Consider the following 19,819-nt stretch of genomic DNA (forward strand, 5'->3'; position numbering starts at 1 on the left):
CTAATCAGTACTAATAAACTTCTGTAACTCATTGTAATTTGATGACATTGAAAATATTTTGAATGCCAAGATTGGTAGCCTAAGAATTATATATTCATTACATAAACAATCAACAAATGTAAGTTAGTCGTAAACACATGCCAAAATTGCATTTTGTATAAGAACATAAACAAAAGATTGGCTCTGAATAAACAGTAAAGGCCATTTTTGTGTAAGCTAAAATATTATGTTAGGATAGACTCAGTACTGTAATAAAGAAGCCCGAAATCTCGTGACATTTTACACTGCTTAATTTCTCACTCAAATTAGAGTACAGTGAGATTCAATGAGGTGTATGTGAACGTGTGTATGCATGTGGGAAGTCCAATTTATGCAGTCGTTCAGCGATCCAGGATTCATTTATCTAGTGGATTTAGAATCTTCTAGTGCTTTAGAGTTCTCTTTGGAAGGCCTGTCAGCCAGCAGAAAGGGAATACCAGAGAATGCAGGATGGTGGAGAGGCTTTTGATATCAGGCATATAGAAGATCCCCCATTGTTTCCCTGCACATTTCATGACTCCAGAAAAAACTACAAGGAAGCTGGTAAATGCTGGTTAGATGTGTGTCCAGATTGAAGAGAAGGAACAGAGATAATGGTGAGGCCTACCATTTCCCACCAGAAGATAGGTAATGAATCCTCATCTCAATGACAAAGTAATTGCAGGATATGTAGGAATGAATGCAAAGCCTCAGCATTCTCAAGAATATTATCATATGAGAATTTACATTCAGATCAGGTCTCCTTGTCAGCAGTTGGAAAAGCTGTATGCTTTTCCCATGAATATTATCAATGCCTACCTTTTTTTTTCTAACTCTTCTTTTGCTATTTTCTTTTGAACATGTTTTAGTTCCTTTCAATATTCCCAATAGATGCAAAGCTTCCTTTGAGGATGAACTTGGTAAAGATGACAAGAGAATAGAGCCATGTCTGGTGAATGAAGAAGATAATCTGCCTGAGTTATAATACGTTGGGTTAGATATGACAAACAATAAGGCTTGTTTCTTCAAGGGACTACCCAATTCAGTTCCCAAACAAACATTATAAGAACATTGGAGCAATGATGTCATGGTTGAAATAAATTTGATTGTATTTATTGACGTAGATGCCATATAGATTGGGAGGAAGAATGGTTGCAATTTAGAGCTATGAATCTTCAGGTTATTGAAGACATGAAGGAGAAAAGGAGTTGAACAGAGAAGACAGACAGGTAGGTAGAATTGTACTTAAGTGGAACTTCCTCCTCCTCACTGCAATGTCTGGCTGGATTCTCTTTTCTCAATTTTCTTACTTTTGCTTTTTCTAGCTATCCAAAAAAAAAAAAAAAAATGGCTTTCAGTCCATCTGACCTCAAATAGCCTTACCTTTAGGGGAGGATCTTAATAATTCACCCAGTTTTATAAGTTCAGTTTTATAAAAGCATTCCTTCTTAAGAGAAAATTTTAATTAAATACCTAACACTTTCTCTTAAAAAACCGTAGAGCATACAATTTGCCAGGTTACATGATTTGATAATTTGTAAGGTTGAAACATTCGATGATCCATAACTAAAACCTCCTAATGCTGAATATTTTTAAGGATCTAATGGAATAATCAATGTGAAAATGATTTTTTAAAAGTTGACAAAAAAGGTAAAAAGCTCTACAATGTAAGATGCTTTTAAAGCAACTGAAAAAGGTTTTTAACATGAAGGACCGTCAAGCTGGGAAGATAAGAACTATCCCTAAGTGTTTGAGGGAATGTGTGTTTGTGGAGGGCAGTCTGGCAATGCATGCCAAAATGTACATAACTTTTGACCCACCAATAATTTCACTTTAAGAATTTATCAAAGAAAATAATTGAATAAGTATGTGAAAATTTGATGGAAATGCACCATAGCTTTTTTAAAAAATATTTTTTTAGTTGTAAATGGACACAATATCTTTATTTATTTATTTTTATGTGGTGCTGAACAGGACTGAGTTCCAAACTTGATATCCATACGTACAACCTTCTGTGCCTCTGATTCTTCAACTGTAAAATGAAGACAACATAAGACACTGGAGATAATATAAGGCTTTGGACTTAAAGGGGTATTCTGTAGATTAATTAAAATAACCCATATGAAGTGCTTAACGAATTGACTAGCAATTAAGATGCTTTTTCTAAATGTTAGCTATTACTTATTATTATCATCATAAATTATTGTTCTTTCAAATGAGATCAAGAAAATATCACAAAGGCTAAAACCCCTCTATTAGACAGACTGCCAAAGCAGGACCAACAGAAGACACTAAGAAGAAAAAACAGCAAGTTTCTGGGCAGGCAGATGTTTCAGAGGAATGGACGCTAAGATATCACATATCAGAGATTCCCACCCAAGCATAAAAAAACGAGAAGACAATTAGAAGAACTTTAACAAATAACATAATAGGAGAACAATCATTGATTTATACAATACCCTGTAATTTTGCTATTCTTGTGTCCACTTTATAGAGGAGAAAATGAATGCAGAATGCATAAATAACTCGTTTGGAGTAAGGGAGGAGTGTGTGTGTGTGTGTGTGTGTGTGTGTGTGTGTGTGTGTGTTCGTCCCCTAGGCTAAACCTTGCAGAGAATCTGTGTTCTATGTCCAGGCCTTGTTACTCTTCTAGTATCTCTGGAACAGTTACCATTCACTGGTAGAGTAGATAAGACAAGATCCCTATAGTAAATATGAAGTACTAGGTGGTGATAGTACAGCCCAAGTACCAGATCCAGATACCAAAATCAGATAGCTGAGCCCATAGATTTAGGGTTTCACTTATGTCATGAAATGGCCAAGGCCTAGATTAGGTGAGAGTCTATGTAAGTGATCCCAGCTATGGGGACCAGAAAGATATGGCAGGAAGAGGTAGAAGGAGCCAGACCTATTGCCCTGATTTCTTCTAAAATGTATGACACATTTTTATAAAATGATGAAACTTTTTCTCTTGTGCAACTCCACTATAATAATACTTGTATCCAACTCAAAAAACAACTTCTACATTTTTCATTTCAGGAAAATATAAATAGTATGCACATCTCAAAGAGTGTGAGTTCAGTCAAAAGGTTAGAATAGACATTGTATCTGGGAGGAAGGCTCTAATACCAGCATTCTGTCTAGTGCTTTCTCATTTCTCTTAGACACTTTGATTTCCAGGCGTTTTCAAGTATATTAATCCTCTCTGTCCAACATGCCCAGTGGCCAATAGGGGGCAGACACTCTCTTCTTCCAGACCTTCATCAGAAATACATTCTAATTCCTTTTCCTTTGAGACTGTTTTTTCCCAGTTTGGAAGACTCCCTCCTGCCCCAAGCATCCCTTTTAAGTGCTTAATTTTAGGGGTATTTACTAAAACCAAGGGAAGGGCCAAACAAAAATATCCAAACATCTTTTTGTATTTAATTCTTCCCTCTCTTCCCTTTCAACTAATTCATTCATGCATCATGCATTCCTAAATTCCACCCGCTCCAATGAGCTGACAGTCTAACTGGGTTCAGGGTTACTTAAAGAACTACTGATAAAATAAAATCATAAATGCTATAAGCAGAGGTACTTACAAAATATTGTCAAACAGGGAAGAGAATGAACTCCAGGAGGCTTCCTAAAGAAAGAGGCATTAAGCCACTTTCTATGTATGGCTCTAATTGTTAGATGTACATGCCATTCAGGGTCTATGTAATCCTTCCCAGTCCACTTTCTCTATTGTCGTTATATTGGGCTCACCCAACTTCTTTCTGTACCCCTAATCTGGCTTCTGAAGATGAGGGAAACATTTTGTGTTTGAGCCTCAGCTTCTGGTCTCTGCAGAATCCCAGAGAAGAAAAGAGCTTAACTGAGCTCCTCATTCACATACTGTTTCAAATAAGCTGCCAGGCCCTTGCAGATTTCTCATTTGCCACTAAGAAACTTCAAGAAATCTTTTCTCCATTGCTTCTATAACTATGAATTCTATGGCAAAAAAGAACCATGTGTAACTTGATTCTTTTGTGCTGATACATCCGTCTTAGTCTTAAGAATCTCTTTAGTCCTTGCTAAGCTTGACTAGAATTCCTTTGAGAAGTCAGCCTTTCTCATATTGTGTCTATCTACCTTACAGGTGGTTCTGTCTCTGAAGGCCCATTAAGGATAGATATCGACCTCCATGTTGTCCCTTGCCTGTCCTCAATCGGTAGCTGTCTCGTCCTTAATATATTGATTTTAAAAGAGGAAAATCACAAACAACAAAAAAGCAAAACTTTGGCAATAATCATTACCACCCTTTTTTAAATGATAGTGACTCTCTCACTTGCCTTTTTTCCATCATCTGACCTTGGCTTCTCCTGTTGAGTCCTACATGTTTTTTGCTACATTTTAATAATGTCTTTATACTTGCATTTAGACAGAAATGCAGATAACCTCCTCTCCAAGAGTGAAAGCAGCCTTTTAACACAGGACAATGATGACAGTTTGTTGGCAAATCCCATAGAGAAGTGCGAGTGCCTTGTTGGGTTACAAGAAACAACTTAATATTTAACGGAGTTGTGTGTTTTATTTTTTGGTATTGCAAGTAGAAAACCCTGCATGTTTTAAATGATTTTACCACTTAATACCTATTAGGGGACCCTAGGGTATGAGGGTCTTTGAAGATCATCTAACCTGAACCCTACACCATTGCAGGAATTGTCTCTACAATATCCCTGGAAAGTAATTCTCCTCCACAGTCCTTTAAACTCTCCTGGAAGATGGGGTACTTCCTCCCCCTTTTCAATGTTGAACAAATTCCCTGTGACTCCCTAATAATCAGTGATAAGAGACTATAGACTAGAGATTAGTGAGTCTTTTCCTCCTCAGAATTAAAGGAATGTGATTGAAGACATGCTTATAGTTTTCTGATGGCAGAAATGGGGGAATATTCCACTGGTAACTTTGTTTTTTTGGTTGAGGATTAATGTGGTTAAACCAAAATATTAATCGTAAGTAAAAATTTGTTCCACAAACAGAAGATTTCAAAGGTATCTTTGTTTCCTTTCTCTTTACACTGCTTCTATTAACTTTTGGATTATTAGTCAGGATTTTCAGATTCCACTTGTCTGCTAGGTTTCTGCTGCCAGACCATCTTGAATTAGAGGGTCACCATCCACACCCACTTCATACTTGCCACAAGATCAATCAAGATCAGATCCCCCACCCCCATACTGATCCAAGTCACCTTCTATCAGTTCATTAATTTTATTTACCCTAGTACACATCCTCCTGTGAATGGTGGGTAACTTCCAGAACGATCATTGGTTCTCATCCAATCAATTATAGACACATCACTGCAAGAACCTTTTCCGCCAACCGCAGAAGAGAAACAATCTCCACACCATGCACTTTGCATAATTTCGGTAGCTTCTTCACCTGGTTCATCATAAAGACCATTCTACCACACATCTTCTTTATTAATACACACACAGTACATTTTTTTTTTTTAAAGAAAAAGAACCCATCACTTTTGTCTGTAAGCTTGGGAAACAAAAAAGGCAATGTCAGATGTCAGATGACATTGATGATGCAGCGACTATGGGTTTCGCCCCAGGTCAAGACTTGTAATAATCCAGTATTCGGTCTTACTCCAGGGACAAAGGTTCAGCTGTTAGTTTCCAGTCACCCCCGCCCATAATACAGCACCTTGGCACAGACAGCAGAGCGACAAAACATGAAGTGGACAGTTAAAATTCAACTCAAACTACAGTCATCCCCAGCAGTCCTCCCAACCCTGGCGGAATATTTACCTAGACCATTTAAAGCACTTAATTAATTCACCAGCAGCTTCGCTGGAGACGTCTCGAGCTTCCCGAGACTCCATTACATAATCTTTTACAAAGTCTATTCCCAGCTCGAGTGGAAGATGGATTCTTGTCCAGTTTGCGGAGCTTCCATGCATTTGCTTCCCTTTCCTGGGGTTCGCTTCAGCGGGTGCCCAGCGGAGATTATAGCAATCGCCCTGGCCAGGAGATTCTGGGATCTCCGAATTCAAAACTGCCTGGCACTGGTGTAGCCTTCTGGCCCCGGGTGCTCCTAGGCTAGCCGCGGTGGCCACTGTGCTGGCGGGCGCTCGGGACGCGGCGAGTCTCCCAGTTCTCTGGGTGCGCGCCGAACCCAGGCAAGCCGAGACGCAGCGCATTCGCAGTGCCAGGGTCAGAGCAGTAGCGCGGCCGCAGGGCAGGCTCGGTGCGCCCAGCTCAGGGAGGAAGAGGAGAAGGGGGAAAAGAGGAGGAGGAGGCGTGCGAGGGAGGAAGGGCCCGGCCGCCCGGGTGGGAGGAGGAGGAGGGGGAGGGGGCCGGCCGGGCCGAGAGGGGTGGGGGGGCAGCCAATGAGCGGCGCGCGGCGCGGGGGGGCGAGGTCTGGGGGATGAGGTAGGATGGGGGAGGGCGCAGCCCGAGCGGCGGAGGCTCGAGCCATAAACAAGCGCCCGGAGGAGCCGCGCAGGAGTGAGGCGAGCCGGGCGCGCAGAGCGGACGCCGCGGACCTTCTGCTGCGCCACCGCGCCCACTCGGCGGCTCCGGAGGCGGGGACCGGCCCGGAGGCTGCGCCGCCGCCGCGGACCGGCCGACTAGGAAGAGGAGAAGGAGGAGGCGCCGCCAGCCCGGGCTGGAGCCGAGCGCAGCCACCGCCGCCGCCAGAAGTTTGGGTTGAACCGGAGCTGCCGGGAGGAAACTTTTTTTTTCTTTTTTCCCCCCTCCCTCCCGGGAGGAGGAGGAGGGGAAGCCACCGCTGCCGCTGGCGCCAACGCTAGTGGGCTCGGGGTCGGCGCGGCCCGCAGGAGGGGCGGGGGCCTTGCCCCGCGAGGGGAGGCGCGCCCCGGGGGCCCCGAGGGGGGCGGCGAGGACCGCGGGCTGCGGGTGCGGCGGCGCGTGTGCCCCGCGCAGGGGAGGGCGCCCGCCCGGCTCCCGGCCCGGCTGCGAGGAGGAGGCGGCGGCGCAGGAGGATGTACTTGGTGGCGGGGGGCAGGGGGCTGGCCGGCTGCGGGCACCTCCTGGTCTCGCTGCTGGGGCTGCTGCTGCTGCTGGCGCGCTCCGGCACCCGGGCGCTGGTCTGCCTGCCCTGCGACGAGTCTAAGTGCGAGGAGCCCAGGAGCTGCCCGGGGAGCATTGTGCAGGGCATCTGCGGCTGCTGCTACATGTGCGCCCGGCAGAGGAACGAGAGCTGCGGCGGCGCCTTCGGGCTCCACGGAGCCTGCGACCGGGGGCTTCGCTGTGTCATCCGCCCCCCGCTCAATGGCGACTCCATCACCGAGTACGAAGTGGGCGTCTGCGAAGGTATGGCCGCCCGCTGCGGGCCCCCTCCCACCTGGCCCGCGCCGCCCCCTTGGCGCTGGCTGAGCCGAACAAAGTTTGGCTGAGACTTTCCCGAGGAGAGAGGGCTCCGCGGGAGGACGGGCAGCCGCCGCCCCCGGGAGGATGCCCCGTGCCCCGGGTTCCCGCTCCCTTCCCCTCCCGGCGCTTAGCCAGCTGCGGGTGAGGTTGGATTTCGTGGGTGGGGAGCGGACGAGGGCAGGATTGCATCCCCGCCCAGCACAGACCCACAAGTGTGGCGGGTGGGCTTCAGCTTGGTGACCCGCCCTCTCCCCGAGGTGGAGGTGCCTCGGGCTGGGGGCACTGCGGAGATTGCCGCGCGCAAGCCCCCTCGGGAGTCCGCCCCTGCTGCCCTCCCCGCATAGCGCAGTGTGGCACTGAGTGCTGCACACTGTCCGTGTAGCCCTTTTCCGTTGGCGGAGGAGTCGCGTTTTCAGCACACACACTCCCTGTGTGACTCTTATTATTTTTTCCTTGTCTTCTTCCTTCACCTCCTTCCTCCTCCTCCGCATATAAATCAGTTTCAGCTCGGAAATATGTCAGCCCGAGAGAAGTTGCCTACGGTGGTTACTCATTTATTTGCCTATTGAAAATGGTCAAAGGCTTTCTCTCCTGGACAGAAAGGGGTGGAAGGTGGGGGTTGCACCTGGGAGTGAAAAGTTGTTGCGGACTATTAGAGGTTGCTTTTTAAGATCCGATATCCGCGTGTGGTGTTGCCGGTGCCTTCGTTTTGTTTGTTTGACAGCGGGGATTGTGTTGTAGGCTTCTCCACCGAGCATTGTGCAGCGCGGTGTGGAGACTGATGGAGGGAGACAGAGATTAGATTAGTGGAATCTCCCTCTTTGGGGAACCACTGTGTCAGCCTTAGTCCTTGTCCGCCTGCCTCTACCTCGGGGTGCTGGCCAGGCTTGGGGTCTAGAGAAGCAGTAAGTTCATTTTATTTGGCAAATGGGCAGGGCTCGGGGAGTGCTAGTTAAAAGTGGGATCCCTGCTCTGGCTGACGTTGGGCAATGAAGCTGTTCAAGGGATCCTGGTGAGTGAACAGAGTGCAGCAGCCTCATTTGTGGGGGAGCAGTAAAGAGGGACAGACGCCCTCTGCCCTACTACTCACAGCCAGCACCCACGAGACCAGGAGGGTTTATTCTCAAGCATCCTAATGTGTGTGTTTATTGTGCTAGGATACCGAAAAGGAGTGGCAACCTTAAGGGTAAAAATGAATCTACTGAAAGGCTTCGATGCTGTTGATTATTTTTTTAAATACACACGTATTTCTTTTTGTAACCTGTAGTTTTTAGGGTTTGGATAGTTCTGGAAAATCGGGAAAGCTGGTGGCCAGTAATGAATGAAGGGAACTCTTCTCAGAGGGAAGGGTGGTGCTCTTACTGTGCCCTTAGGACCTTGGTTAGAAGACCTCATTTGCCTGAAACACAAGCCTCTCACCTGGCATGAAGTTCCATTTTATAACATGGTTTTGTTTCTCAGTTCAGGGAAAGTGTCTGTTAGAGTAACTCATACAATTTTATGCCTTTGACTTTGGGAATTCTGAATGACTTAGAGTAAAAGATGCATCTTTGAACCCTGCCACTTGAAGTACATAACTTGATCCAGCCTCCCCATAAACCTGCAAACAAGCAATATGAAACAAGCTTCAATGCAGTGCAAACTGCTGTGCTCTGAGGACTTTGGAGGCTCCAAATATTCTAACCTTTGTTTATTCATTCTTTATATATTTCTGGTGAAGGACATGCTCAGAAAACATTTACAGTAACCAAGTGTTTTGGCAGCAACATCCCATGTCGCAGCATGGAGTTATTTTGGCAGTGTATTGGTAAGCCTTTCATTCTTCTGAAATGATGCGATTCTTCATGGCTTCCTTTTTTTCTGGTAACACCAGTGCACTTGGTATAAGCCTTGAAAATGCTTAGAAGTATCTCTTGACATGGTTGTATCTCAGTTAGAGTTCTTTGGAAGCACTTTTCATTTAACAGGCCTGTTTTCAGTCACCACAGCTGTGTGCTCAGGCATTTTTTTTTTTTTTTTTTTTTAATAATTCTAAAAGCAGCAATCAAGTTGCATTCTAAATCCATGAAACCAAGGTAAGGACATTGTTTCCTGGCCTGATCTAATCATTGGATGTAGACAGACATTTTCAAATGTATGTTTAAAATTCCAAAGATTTGCATATTGCTACAGTATTTATAGAAAGCATAAAATACAAGAGTAACCTTTTCTTCTAGGAATTGGAGAGGTCTTTACATGTCACTGATTTCTTGAATGTACAGACGTTTTTTCTGATCTGTTTTTGTTACTCAGCAAGAAATTTCTCAATGGCCAGTGTTTCCCTCAGTTTCCATTTTTATTCAGAAATTCATGTATGTGGATTATCATAACTAACATTAAGAATTGACATTTTATTCATGTTAAAGTCTCTCATGCTGCAATTTTTGCACTAAAATGACCCCTACTGGTTGTATCTGTTAATGAAAACTCTTTGGAAAACTTAAAGTTTTCATGCAGAAACATACTACATGGTACAGAAGTGTTAGGACTGACTTACCTGGTTTTGATGGCATGATTTAAATATAAGTTACATTGCTGTTTGCCAAATTGCAATAATTTTTGCATTACTCCCATACTGGTGTTGGGGCCAGGGATCATGCTTTTAACTGCAGTTCACAAAATGAGTTAGATAAATCATGAAGTGAAATGCACATCGAGTGACCAACTATTCAGTGCACATATTCAACCTGTGGCTCAGTGCCTTAGGTTTTTAAGGCAGCTGACCCATTGTGAGCTGTCAATGAAAGTACATGGAATAAATGAATGAAGAGTCCCCTCCATAGAAAATAAGCCTATAGAAAAATATAGTTTTCTGAAAGACTAAATAATGTGATGAGTTATGTGCTATGAATCACACAGTTGTACATAGAATTTCTTCTCAGCATAGTTTAGAATGTTATTAAGTAAATTTCGATTTAATAATTATAATTCTTCTTGACCAAGTTCATTTGAAAAACTGAGAATGGAGCCAGGTATCCAAAGTTTTCTCTCACTCTCTGTCTAAAAAGTGCTCTCTGGTCCCTGGGGGCTTGAAGTTCCCTTTCCTGTTTTCATCCATTGGCAAGTCTTCCTGCTGCCCCTTGGAAAATCCTAACCTGACTGTTTGCTTGGCTGGGTTATTCACTTCCAGGGAGATCACCTAGAATCTAGAGAAACAATTTGAGGTTTTGAATCCTCAAGGAAGAAGTCTGGATAGGAGACCTCTTTGGGACATCAGAACTTTGAAAAACTAAGGAAGTGAGGTTTTCTAGAAGTTATGTTTTGATTGAACAGTGAAAATCATATTTTGAACTAAGGGGATGAGGATCATATTTTTTTTTTCTGTGTGGGTTAGTACATTATGCTTCTGTAAGGGGTGGGGCAAGGTGAAGAAGTATGGCCACCCTTTTGGCTCTTGGTAATAAAAGGGCACATGATGTCTTGAGTTTGATCATTTGTGAGGTCAGAGTGTTTACCAACTAAGTGAATACTGTTGAGTTACTTTGCTGTGAGGACTGCTGTAGGGTGATTTTTTTATTTCCCATATTTTTCAAAACCACTGTTATTTAAATACTGTCTCTTTCAGAGTACAGCGCCCCCCCCCACACACACACACACCACCCACAGGTATATTAGCCTTTCCTTCTACTTGTTTTTCATGGGGGCAGTGAAGAGAACTGTACTTAGAGAACTAAGACCAGAATGAGAAGGTAGAGTTTCCTTCCTTATTACTAGAAGACAGTCAGTGGGGATGTTGGCTGCTTGGAAGAAAATGTCTTGATCTGAGGTGAGGCCCAGACAACAGGCTCTAGAAGGCCAGTGAATGCACCAAAGCATTTGGTTTGCACGAGTCACATGGAAGCTGCTCGCATTGATTTGTAGTAGGTTTTGGAGTTAAGAGCTCATGAATTTTAATTTTTACCAATTAAATAAGGAAGAAGAGGGGCAAAGTTTAATACTTCTAGATTTAGAAAAATTTAAAAACCCAGCAGCAGTCCAGACTTTGTTTTTGAGTAATAGGCTTCATTTTCCATCTCAAAAGTCTTTGGGTAGTGTGTACTCTTTGAATGCCGGAGAAGAAAAGCAAGCTGAGGGTGTATAGAGTTATGTTAACAGGGTATGGGAAGAGAAACCAGTACATGTAAACAAGGAAATAATTAGTTCCTTCCAAAAGTAAATATTGACAAAACATCCAGTGACCAGCTATTCAGTGCACATATACAAATAACAGGACTCTTTGACCTTTGCTTTGTTAGGCTTGTAGTCCTCCATGTTGCTGAGGAGTCCTGTCACTAGAAACACTTGGCAAAGGACAGGTGAATTGCATAGTATCACAAGGACAAAAATTGCAAGTTTTGAGATGTTTGTAACTCATGTTTACAGTCACCAGGAAATCTACACCCAGTGGGTTGGTACTACAGTAGTGAGCAGTCAGGCTAATTTGTAAAGAAAGCTGTCTGAAGATCCTAAAACTATGGGCATTATATGCATTTATAAGAGAGTTCAGTGATTTGGTGCAGATTTCTATGATCTTTGTGGCTTGTTTATTAAGGACTAATTGTCCATATGAACAAGTGAACAACTTGGCGATACAGGGTACAGGCATTATGAAGTCGGAGGATTTGATTTAAAAAAAAAAATACATGGCCTTAAAAAGATAATAAGTGGGTAGACTAAAGGATGATGAATGGGAGTAGGGAAAAAATACTTAGATCATCTTAGCACGACTATATCATCCTTTGAAGAATAATCCAAAACACATTCCAGACATTAATTGTGAAATTCCTGAAAAATGTGGGTGTGTTTAACATCACTGGGTACTAGCAGGAGAGATGACAGAGCAGCTTTATCGTATGAACACAATGGGGTAGGAGGTGGTGAAATGAGTGGAAGGTAAATATGTTCAGTGAGGCAGGTGCCTATAACACTGTGTTCCATATGGCACATTTTGTATCAGAATTTTGGAGCCACCCCAGTAAAGCTCATTTAATTATTTGAGGAAGAAATGGTAGACTAGCCAAGCATGCACAAAGAACACTAAGAGCCTGCCGCCTTAGAGGTCTAATTCCCCAAAGCTGCATTTTCAAAGATCTGACTTGCTTTTGCATAGAAATCAATCACTCATTCATTGATTTTTCTACTCTGTACAAGGCCTTCTGCTGGGGCAGTGGGGCAGCTGGGGAACCTGGGAACTGCTCAGACATATTCTTGACTCCTTACATTTTTTTAATCAAGAAAAACAATAAAGAAGCAAAGACCAAAAAAAAGTCAACATAATAATGTATTAAGTTCAAGCCAAGTAGAAGTGGTTCTGGTTCTGCAAGTCTATATGCAGTTAATTGGCGAATGAGATCCATGGATGAAATGTGTCCTCAGAACCAAAGAATCTCAGGTGATCACTTGAGACACTGGTGGCAAAGTGAGAAAGGGGAACTGCCGTTTGAGCCCTTTTTTGGTGGGAAAGGGGATGCTGCCCATCCTCCTCAGAGCTTGTGGAGTGCATATCAGAGGGTTTCCCACATTGGAGAACCGGCTACATTCTCAGCACTTTACTAGCTGTGATTCACAGTGGCAGGTTTCTTTTTGAGGGTGGTTTTCTCTTTGTTCTAGCTTGTTGTAGTAGGCAGGGGAGCGTGGGTGGTGGACTGGGAGGTGCCCCTGGCTTAGCACCTCTCGCCTTCTCACCTTCCCTCTCTTTGCTGCTTTCCCTGGCCCTTTAGCCTGGTCACCTCATGGAAAACTGCACTTAGACTAAGACCTCAGTGTGGACAGAGGAGTGCTTGAATATGCCTATATTTAAGAATGCCCTCAGAGGAAAAACTGAAATGAGTGTTCATTTGGGGCACAAGTTTAAAAAAAAGCCTTATTTTTCTTTGTTAGTTGCAAAATGAGCAGATGTCAGTTCCTTACCTCCCTCTTCCAGCCCCACTAGGTTCCCCACGTGAAATACCTCTACTTTGGTAGAAGAGTGTAATGGTTAGGAACTTGGTTTCTGAGCTGAAATCTGTATTCTTGATTCTGTGTGTCTCAGTTTTCTTATCTGTATAGTGGAGGAAATAACAAGTTTGATATAAGAACTCAGTGAATGCCCAGGAAGTACTAGAAGTAATGGCATGTGGAAAATGCTAACAGCACGGCTACTAACTAGTGTAAGTGAAACAAAAAGACATGGGCTCATTCCCTTGTTCCTCCTAGTCTCCATCTTCCTGAGTCACTGATTGTCAGTAGTTAAGGAGTTTGGGCTTTTACAAAAAGAGTGCCTTGTTACTGACTTCAGGCCCCCTCACCCCCAACATACACACAACTGTATCCCAATACCACAAGTGCATGGAGTTAAACTTTATTAAGGCCTCTGAAGCTATTTGATGCCTCTCTTCTTAATGCATAGTTATGTCCTATCTACAAAAACTATATATTTGGGATTTTTTTTTTTGCATATGTCAGAGGAATTATAAATTTAACCACTTATCTGTAGGCTGGTATTTAATTTGGGGAGGAGGGGTAACCTAAACTTACTACAATCAGTAATATATATTTTCCTTCACAGTATATTCTAGAAGAAGATTTTGCTGCTTAACTTCTAGAGTGTTTATACTGGTGGTCCCCCCAGGATTGACCTGACTTGAGCCAAGGAAACTGCTTGTCCAGGCATAGCTCTATCCCACCAGGGCCCCAGTGCCCTGCTGATGTACTTGGTGCAAACTAGACAAAACCAGAGGTTTAACCAATCCAGTCCTTTCTGGTTTAACCATTTATTCTCTTTCTAGCTCAACTGGTCTCTCTGCCACCTTGTACCCACAAATTATCTGTTTGTCATGCATCTGGTCACTGTGCTATAAAGTAGTGATGCCGCTTTTGTAAAACTATGCTTTCAAAATTTTAATGTGCACAGAGTCACCTTGGGGTCTATTAAAAATGCAGGTTCTCAGGGCTGGAGTTGTGGTTCAGTGGTAGAGCGCTTGCCTGGCATGCATGAGGCCCTAGGTTTGATCTTCAGCGCCCATACAAATAAATAAATTAAAGATCCATCGAACTAAAAAATTTTTTTTTAAAAAAACTCAGGTTCTCAGCCTGGAGGTATAGCTCAATGGTAGAATGCATGCCTCACATGCCAAAAGCCTAGGTTGGATCTCCAGCACCCAGCACCAAAACAAAAAAACAAGAAGCAGGTTCTGATTCTGTAGGCCTAGGGTAGAGCCTGTGATTCTGCAGGTCTAACAAACTCCCAGGTGATACAGTGTTCCTGGTTTCAGGACCACACTTTGCATAATAAAATGCCATGTGTGTAAAGCTTTTGTAACACATAGACTATGGTATTTAATAAGACCTGATGAATGTCACTTGCTATTATAATAATTCTTTTCCAGCCAAAATAAATAAGATAAAGGCCTTGCTTTCACAGAGGTCATGGCCTGATGGTAGATAGGAAAAACTGAGAGAATTCATTGCAGTTCAGGACACTAAGCCCTGAGATAGGAAAGTGCTGAGCATGTCAGAGGCAACTAGGAGGGGCCCTAACTCTGACTAACAGGGAAGTTGTAGTGCAGGATGCAGCAGCAAGCAAGACCTGGGGGTCTCCTCTCCTCCCTCCTTTTCCCCATTTCTCTTGTGCAGGGTGTTTTACAAAAAAAAAAAAAAAAAAAAAAAAAAGTCCTTATAGCTAGAAAAACCTTTGTTCAAATCTCAGCTCTGTGTTAGTTTTTAACTCTTGAGAACAAACTTATTTCTGGACTCTAGTTTTCTCATCTATGAAAATGGTCACTAATAGCTTTCTATCAAGTAATTGTGTAGTGAGATTAGAGATAATACATCTTGTGTGTGAATACATAAATGTATATTTTTTAAGATTATATATTTAGTTGCTACTAGAGTTCTTGGTTGCAAATAAACTTTAAAAATAATATTCTAATTTCCATCCTTTATCATTTTCTTCTTTGTTTAGTCTGTATGTAAACTTAGAAGTCTGCTCTGGGGATGTAACTCAGTGCACTTGCCTAAGAATGCACAATGCCCTGGGTTTTATTCCCAGTATTGCCAAAATAATAATAATAACGATTTAGAAATCTACTTTGTGGGCATATTCATACCTCTTACATAAATTTTCTTCAGCAGGAGGCTGAGAGGGGAATTTCTGGTCTCAGATCTTGAAGAAGAAGACTCTGCAGTACTGAGAAGGAAAGCTTCCTTGTTTTGATCCAGTGCAACTGTTATTCCTAGCCTCTGAAATTTCTGCAGAGTGTGAACATTTGCTTGATTTTCTGATTTTAGTCATTATTTCTAAAGAACTATTTTATTTTGTTTGATACCAGGGATTGAACCCAGGGGGCACTTAATTATTGAGCCACATGCCAAGCCATTTTTTTTTTTTTCTTTTTTTGGACAGGGTCTTGCTAAGTTGCTTAGAGCCTCACTGAATTGTTGAGGCTGGTTAATGAACTTGCAGTTCTCTTGCCTCAGCCTCCTAAACTGCTGGGATTACAGGTGTGTGCCACCGTGCCCGGCTTAAAGAGCTATTTTAAATTCATATTTTGTAAGAGTTGACATGTTAAGCTTGATGGCATGTGGTTGCATGAAAGTGAGTACCTCTGTGTTGCTTTCCTCTGTTCCAGGCCTTCTGTCCATCTGTGCTGTGCAAAGTACTGCAAGGTCACCATGGATTTGCCTGGTGGAGGCCCTGGACAGTCTTTGTGCCACAGAGGAAGGCTGGGAAGGAAGAACACCTAGACTTAAAATATCTGACATTCTTTTCTCTTTAGTTCCTAGTGTAGGTGTGGTCCCACAATACTGCCTATTAATTATGGCTTTTTCCATTATGTCTGGAAATGAATATGATTTTTATACAGTAAATATTGGCTGAGAATCACTGGGTTATAACTGATTTTTATTCTTGACAATTAAATCTTTTGAAAGCATGGTAGAAACTGAATTCTGCCCCCAGACACTCTTTCATACCTGTCATTATAGGGCCTCTGTACCAGGAGTGCTAATATACGAACATGTAGCCTATAAGCAAAGTGGGAAAAACTTCAGAGATAGTTTTAGGGTTTTTTTTAAAATATGTGCTAATTAAACCCAAAACAACACCCTAATTTTGAAATATCCTGAGAACATTTGTTTTTGGAATATTTAAGAAAGAAAATTATTAAATGTATTTTAGGGTGTTGTCATTTTATGTTTCCAGTTCCTGAGAATTTGAACCAACTATTCTTTAGAAATTTTAACTAAGTCCTTTATTTTTTTTAACCTTGTGACACCTATATAGGTGTCACAAGGTTAAAAAAAAAGATATAAGCTGTAACTAGAAGACTATGCCTGTCTTATTTAGTATTTCAAAACAAAAACCATAAACAAACATCTCAGATTCAAAACAGAAAGGAATTCCTGGCAGGGCAGGATGAAACCTGAGCCTACAGAGTCCTGGTCTACAAGAGGTAACTTATTTAGCTTCTTATCCAAAGGCCACTAGCAAAACGGTTCACAGCTGTGATAAAAGCAAAGGCATCTCCGTGTGGGAGAGTTGTGACTCCAAAAGACCCGCCAAAATAAGGCAATGTCGCCTTGAGGATGTTCGACCTGAACTAGTCTTGGACTTCATAGCACGTGAGGAATCTTACATGAGAGCTGTGGGCTTCATATTCCACCAGAATGTTTATGAATCGTACAAAAGCAGATCTTGAAAGACTTCCCTCCCTTACCCTAGTTGGGAACTTTGGTTTTTCAAAGATGTGGGCATTTATAGTCTGTGCAAAAGGATGAAGTTCAGAAAATTGAATCTTTAGAAATCAAAGTAGAAGGTTTTTAAAATGGCTTGAGAAAAGACTGGGTATGGTATGCTGGGTGGTTTTCAAAAATCCATGCTCTTGGGGCTGGGATTGTGGCTCAGCGGTAGAGCGCTCCCCTAGCAAGGGCGGGGCCCGGGTTCAATCCTCAGCACCACATAAAAAAATAAATAAATAAAGATTTTGTGTTGTGTCCATAAAAAAAAAAAAAAAAAAAAATCCATGCTCTTATATTTTAAAGCAAATTTTAGGAAAACTTATTACCACTACCTGTGATGCAAAACTGAAAGACCAAATAAATTCCTGTATTTTAATCAAAAGCATGTTAATGTGTTTGTTTATATCCTAGCTTGTTTCAGAAATGATTTAAGGTTGCTCAGAAAGGGCAGTATCACCAAATTCTTGGATTTATATTGTAGCATGATAAAGGAGAGAAAGAATCGCTGCAGCTTCTGGGTCCCCCGACATCCCCTTGATGGCTCAGGGACTTAAATAAAACCCCCTCAACTTCCTCAGGTTCACTCTGCCTTAGTGTGTCAAAAGGGAATGAAATAGTTACCTACCTGCAAGTGGGGAAACTGAATCAGATGACAGATCTCATGACCAGAAGAGCCTTAAGCTATGTTGTCATGACCTAGAAGTGCTGGGTGGGAGTCCAATATTGTGTTTGCAGTTAGGTAAGAAGCGATGGTGGTGTCCACCTGACTGTCAGGTGCTGTAAATGGAAAGGCTTAGAGGAAAAGCCCTAGATTTCTGCCATGGTGGTGTTCTATGGGAGGCAGCAGAGCAGCCAAACATGATGAGTGCGAAGTTAGTGACATCAGTCATACTAATGGTGGCTTAATCTGGACCCAAGGTGGACCGTACACCTCTCTTCTGTGAGCCAGCCTGCTGCCTTCATTCTTTCTCCATTTTCTCATCTGCCTCATTAATTATTATGGCTATGAGGTAGGTAGGTGACACATGCAAAGGGAGAAGCTTGAGCAGACAGGCCAAAACTTGTCCAAATTCACATGCTCATTTCTGCCTCTTGACACTAGGAGAGAGTTGAGTAATTGCTGTTCTTCCTAATACTGCAGGCAGCAGCCAAATTCTCTGCATTCTTTTACCTTTGCTGCTGTTTTCACTTGCCAGGGAGTTTCCTTAAGGAGCAGATTGAATTTAAAGAAACATAACAGTAATAATGCATGAGAGGGGAAAAGGTGGTGGTGGTGGGTCGCTGGTCAGATGCAACAGAGCTTTGCCACCTTAAATTTGAGGATGGAATGACTCTTCCCTGCAGGAGGACAGGCTGCAGGCTGCACCAGCTGCTTCACCTCTGATTGTAGCTCAACCATCAACCAAATAGCTTTTTGCCTCTATGTAAGAATAACAGATCCTCACTAAATATATTGTCAGGTATAGGTCAACTTTGAAATTTGGAAAGTTGTCTCTTGGAATCTAGAAGCTTCACTCTTCCTTTGCATGTTGTTCGGTGGCAGGGTGGAGAGACAGGTTGGTGTTGGTGGCCCTGAACTTGGTATAGTAATACATATTATTATAAAGAATGTGGACTGCTTAGCACAGCCTCAGCTTATTACCACCAATCATCCTGCTCTGCCTTGTAGTTCTGGTTAATTCCAGTTGGACATTTATTCATTAATAAGTCTGCTGAATGCTAAATACGCCATTTGGGAGTATGTGACATGAGAAAACTCAGCAGCTAGTTATGATGTAGCTCTCTTCCATGAGTCTCACTTTCAGTTCATTTACCTAAGCCCCCCAATCCCTAGCTGTGTGAACTTCTTAAATTCTTAGTTTTCTGATATTTTGTACCCCAATTTTTTTTTTTGTTCCAATCTATAAAACTGTTTAAAGTTTCCTAATAATTGGGTAAACATTTTATATTGTGCCGTAGCTTGCTCCATCTTTTCTTTTTTAAGATGATCTGAAAAGTTAAATCCTGTTCTGGATCTTTTAAGTCTCTTCCAGGCTAGATTTCTGGATAGCTATTAGTAGTTTGAAATAGCCATTGAGGGGTGGGTGGTGGTAATTTACTAACCTGAGCTTTTGCCTAAGATAAGTTCTCCTGTATTCTTCTCTGGTATATAAATAGATCTTTCTTTGCTTTTCTTCCTGCTTAGTTGCTGCATATTGGCTGAAGAACCTTGAGAGCCTGAATGCCTGGGTCCCAGCATGTATGTCTGAGAAGCAGCCAGGGAGTGCAGTGTGCCTTTGCTGCAGTGAGAACTCATGCTAGGAAGCCGGTTGGACACCTCTTGCCCATGTCTCTATGCCCTCCCTCTCTGGCAAATCCCTGCCAGGACCCAGCAGAAGCTGGATCTCAAGTGCTCTGAAAGCCTCTGGAAGGATGCTTTCCAGCCGTCTTTCCATTTGCTGTTGCCACGTTCTTCCCAGGTTGGTGGCATGCCACTCTTTAGCTATTGACAAAAGTTGGTGCCAAGTGTCCTATCCTGTGTGAGGACCCATTCCAGTAATTATATCTGGCACCAGTAGCAAAAGGATTCTGAGGAGGAGCACTGGCCACCACCTCTGATTTATTAAGTATTGTGGGAAGTGATAATTTGAGCCAGAAAGTGATAAAAGTTCATAAAACAAGGATCTTTACAAGGTCATGGTAGACTTGCTGGCCTAAAAAGATGT

At 42.6% G+C, this 19,819-nt stretch overlaps 1 protein-coding gene across 5 annotated transcripts in view; it reads left to right on the forward strand.

Moving 5' to 3' along the window:
• The first annotated feature begins 6,856 nt into the window (after positions 1 to 6,856).
• Positions 6,857 to 19,819, forward strand: part of Crim1 (cysteine rich transmembrane BMP regulator 1) — a 180,022-nt gene continuing 167,059 nt past the window's right edge. For 4 of the 5 annotated variants that reach the window (XM_076833154.2, XM_076833153.2, XM_076833155.2 and 1 more), the window contains exon 1: positions 6,904 to 7,322. In XM_076833154.2, coding sequence (XP_076689269.2) covers positions 6,992 to 7,322 — 331 coding nt within the window. In that variant the 5' untranslated portion in view covers positions 6,904 to 6,991. Of the gene's footprint in view, positions 7,323 to 19,819 lie in introns of all 5 variants that reach the window. The other variant, XM_076833156.2, reaches the window with a different exon arrangement.

This window comes from Callospermophilus lateralis, chromosome 14 (assembly GCF_048772815.1).
Source record: "Callospermophilus lateralis isolate mCalLat2 chromosome 14, mCalLat2.hap1, whole genome shotgun sequence".
Classification (NCBI taxonomy): Eukaryota; Metazoa; Chordata; class Mammalia; order Rodentia; family Sciuridae; genus Callospermophilus; species Callospermophilus lateralis.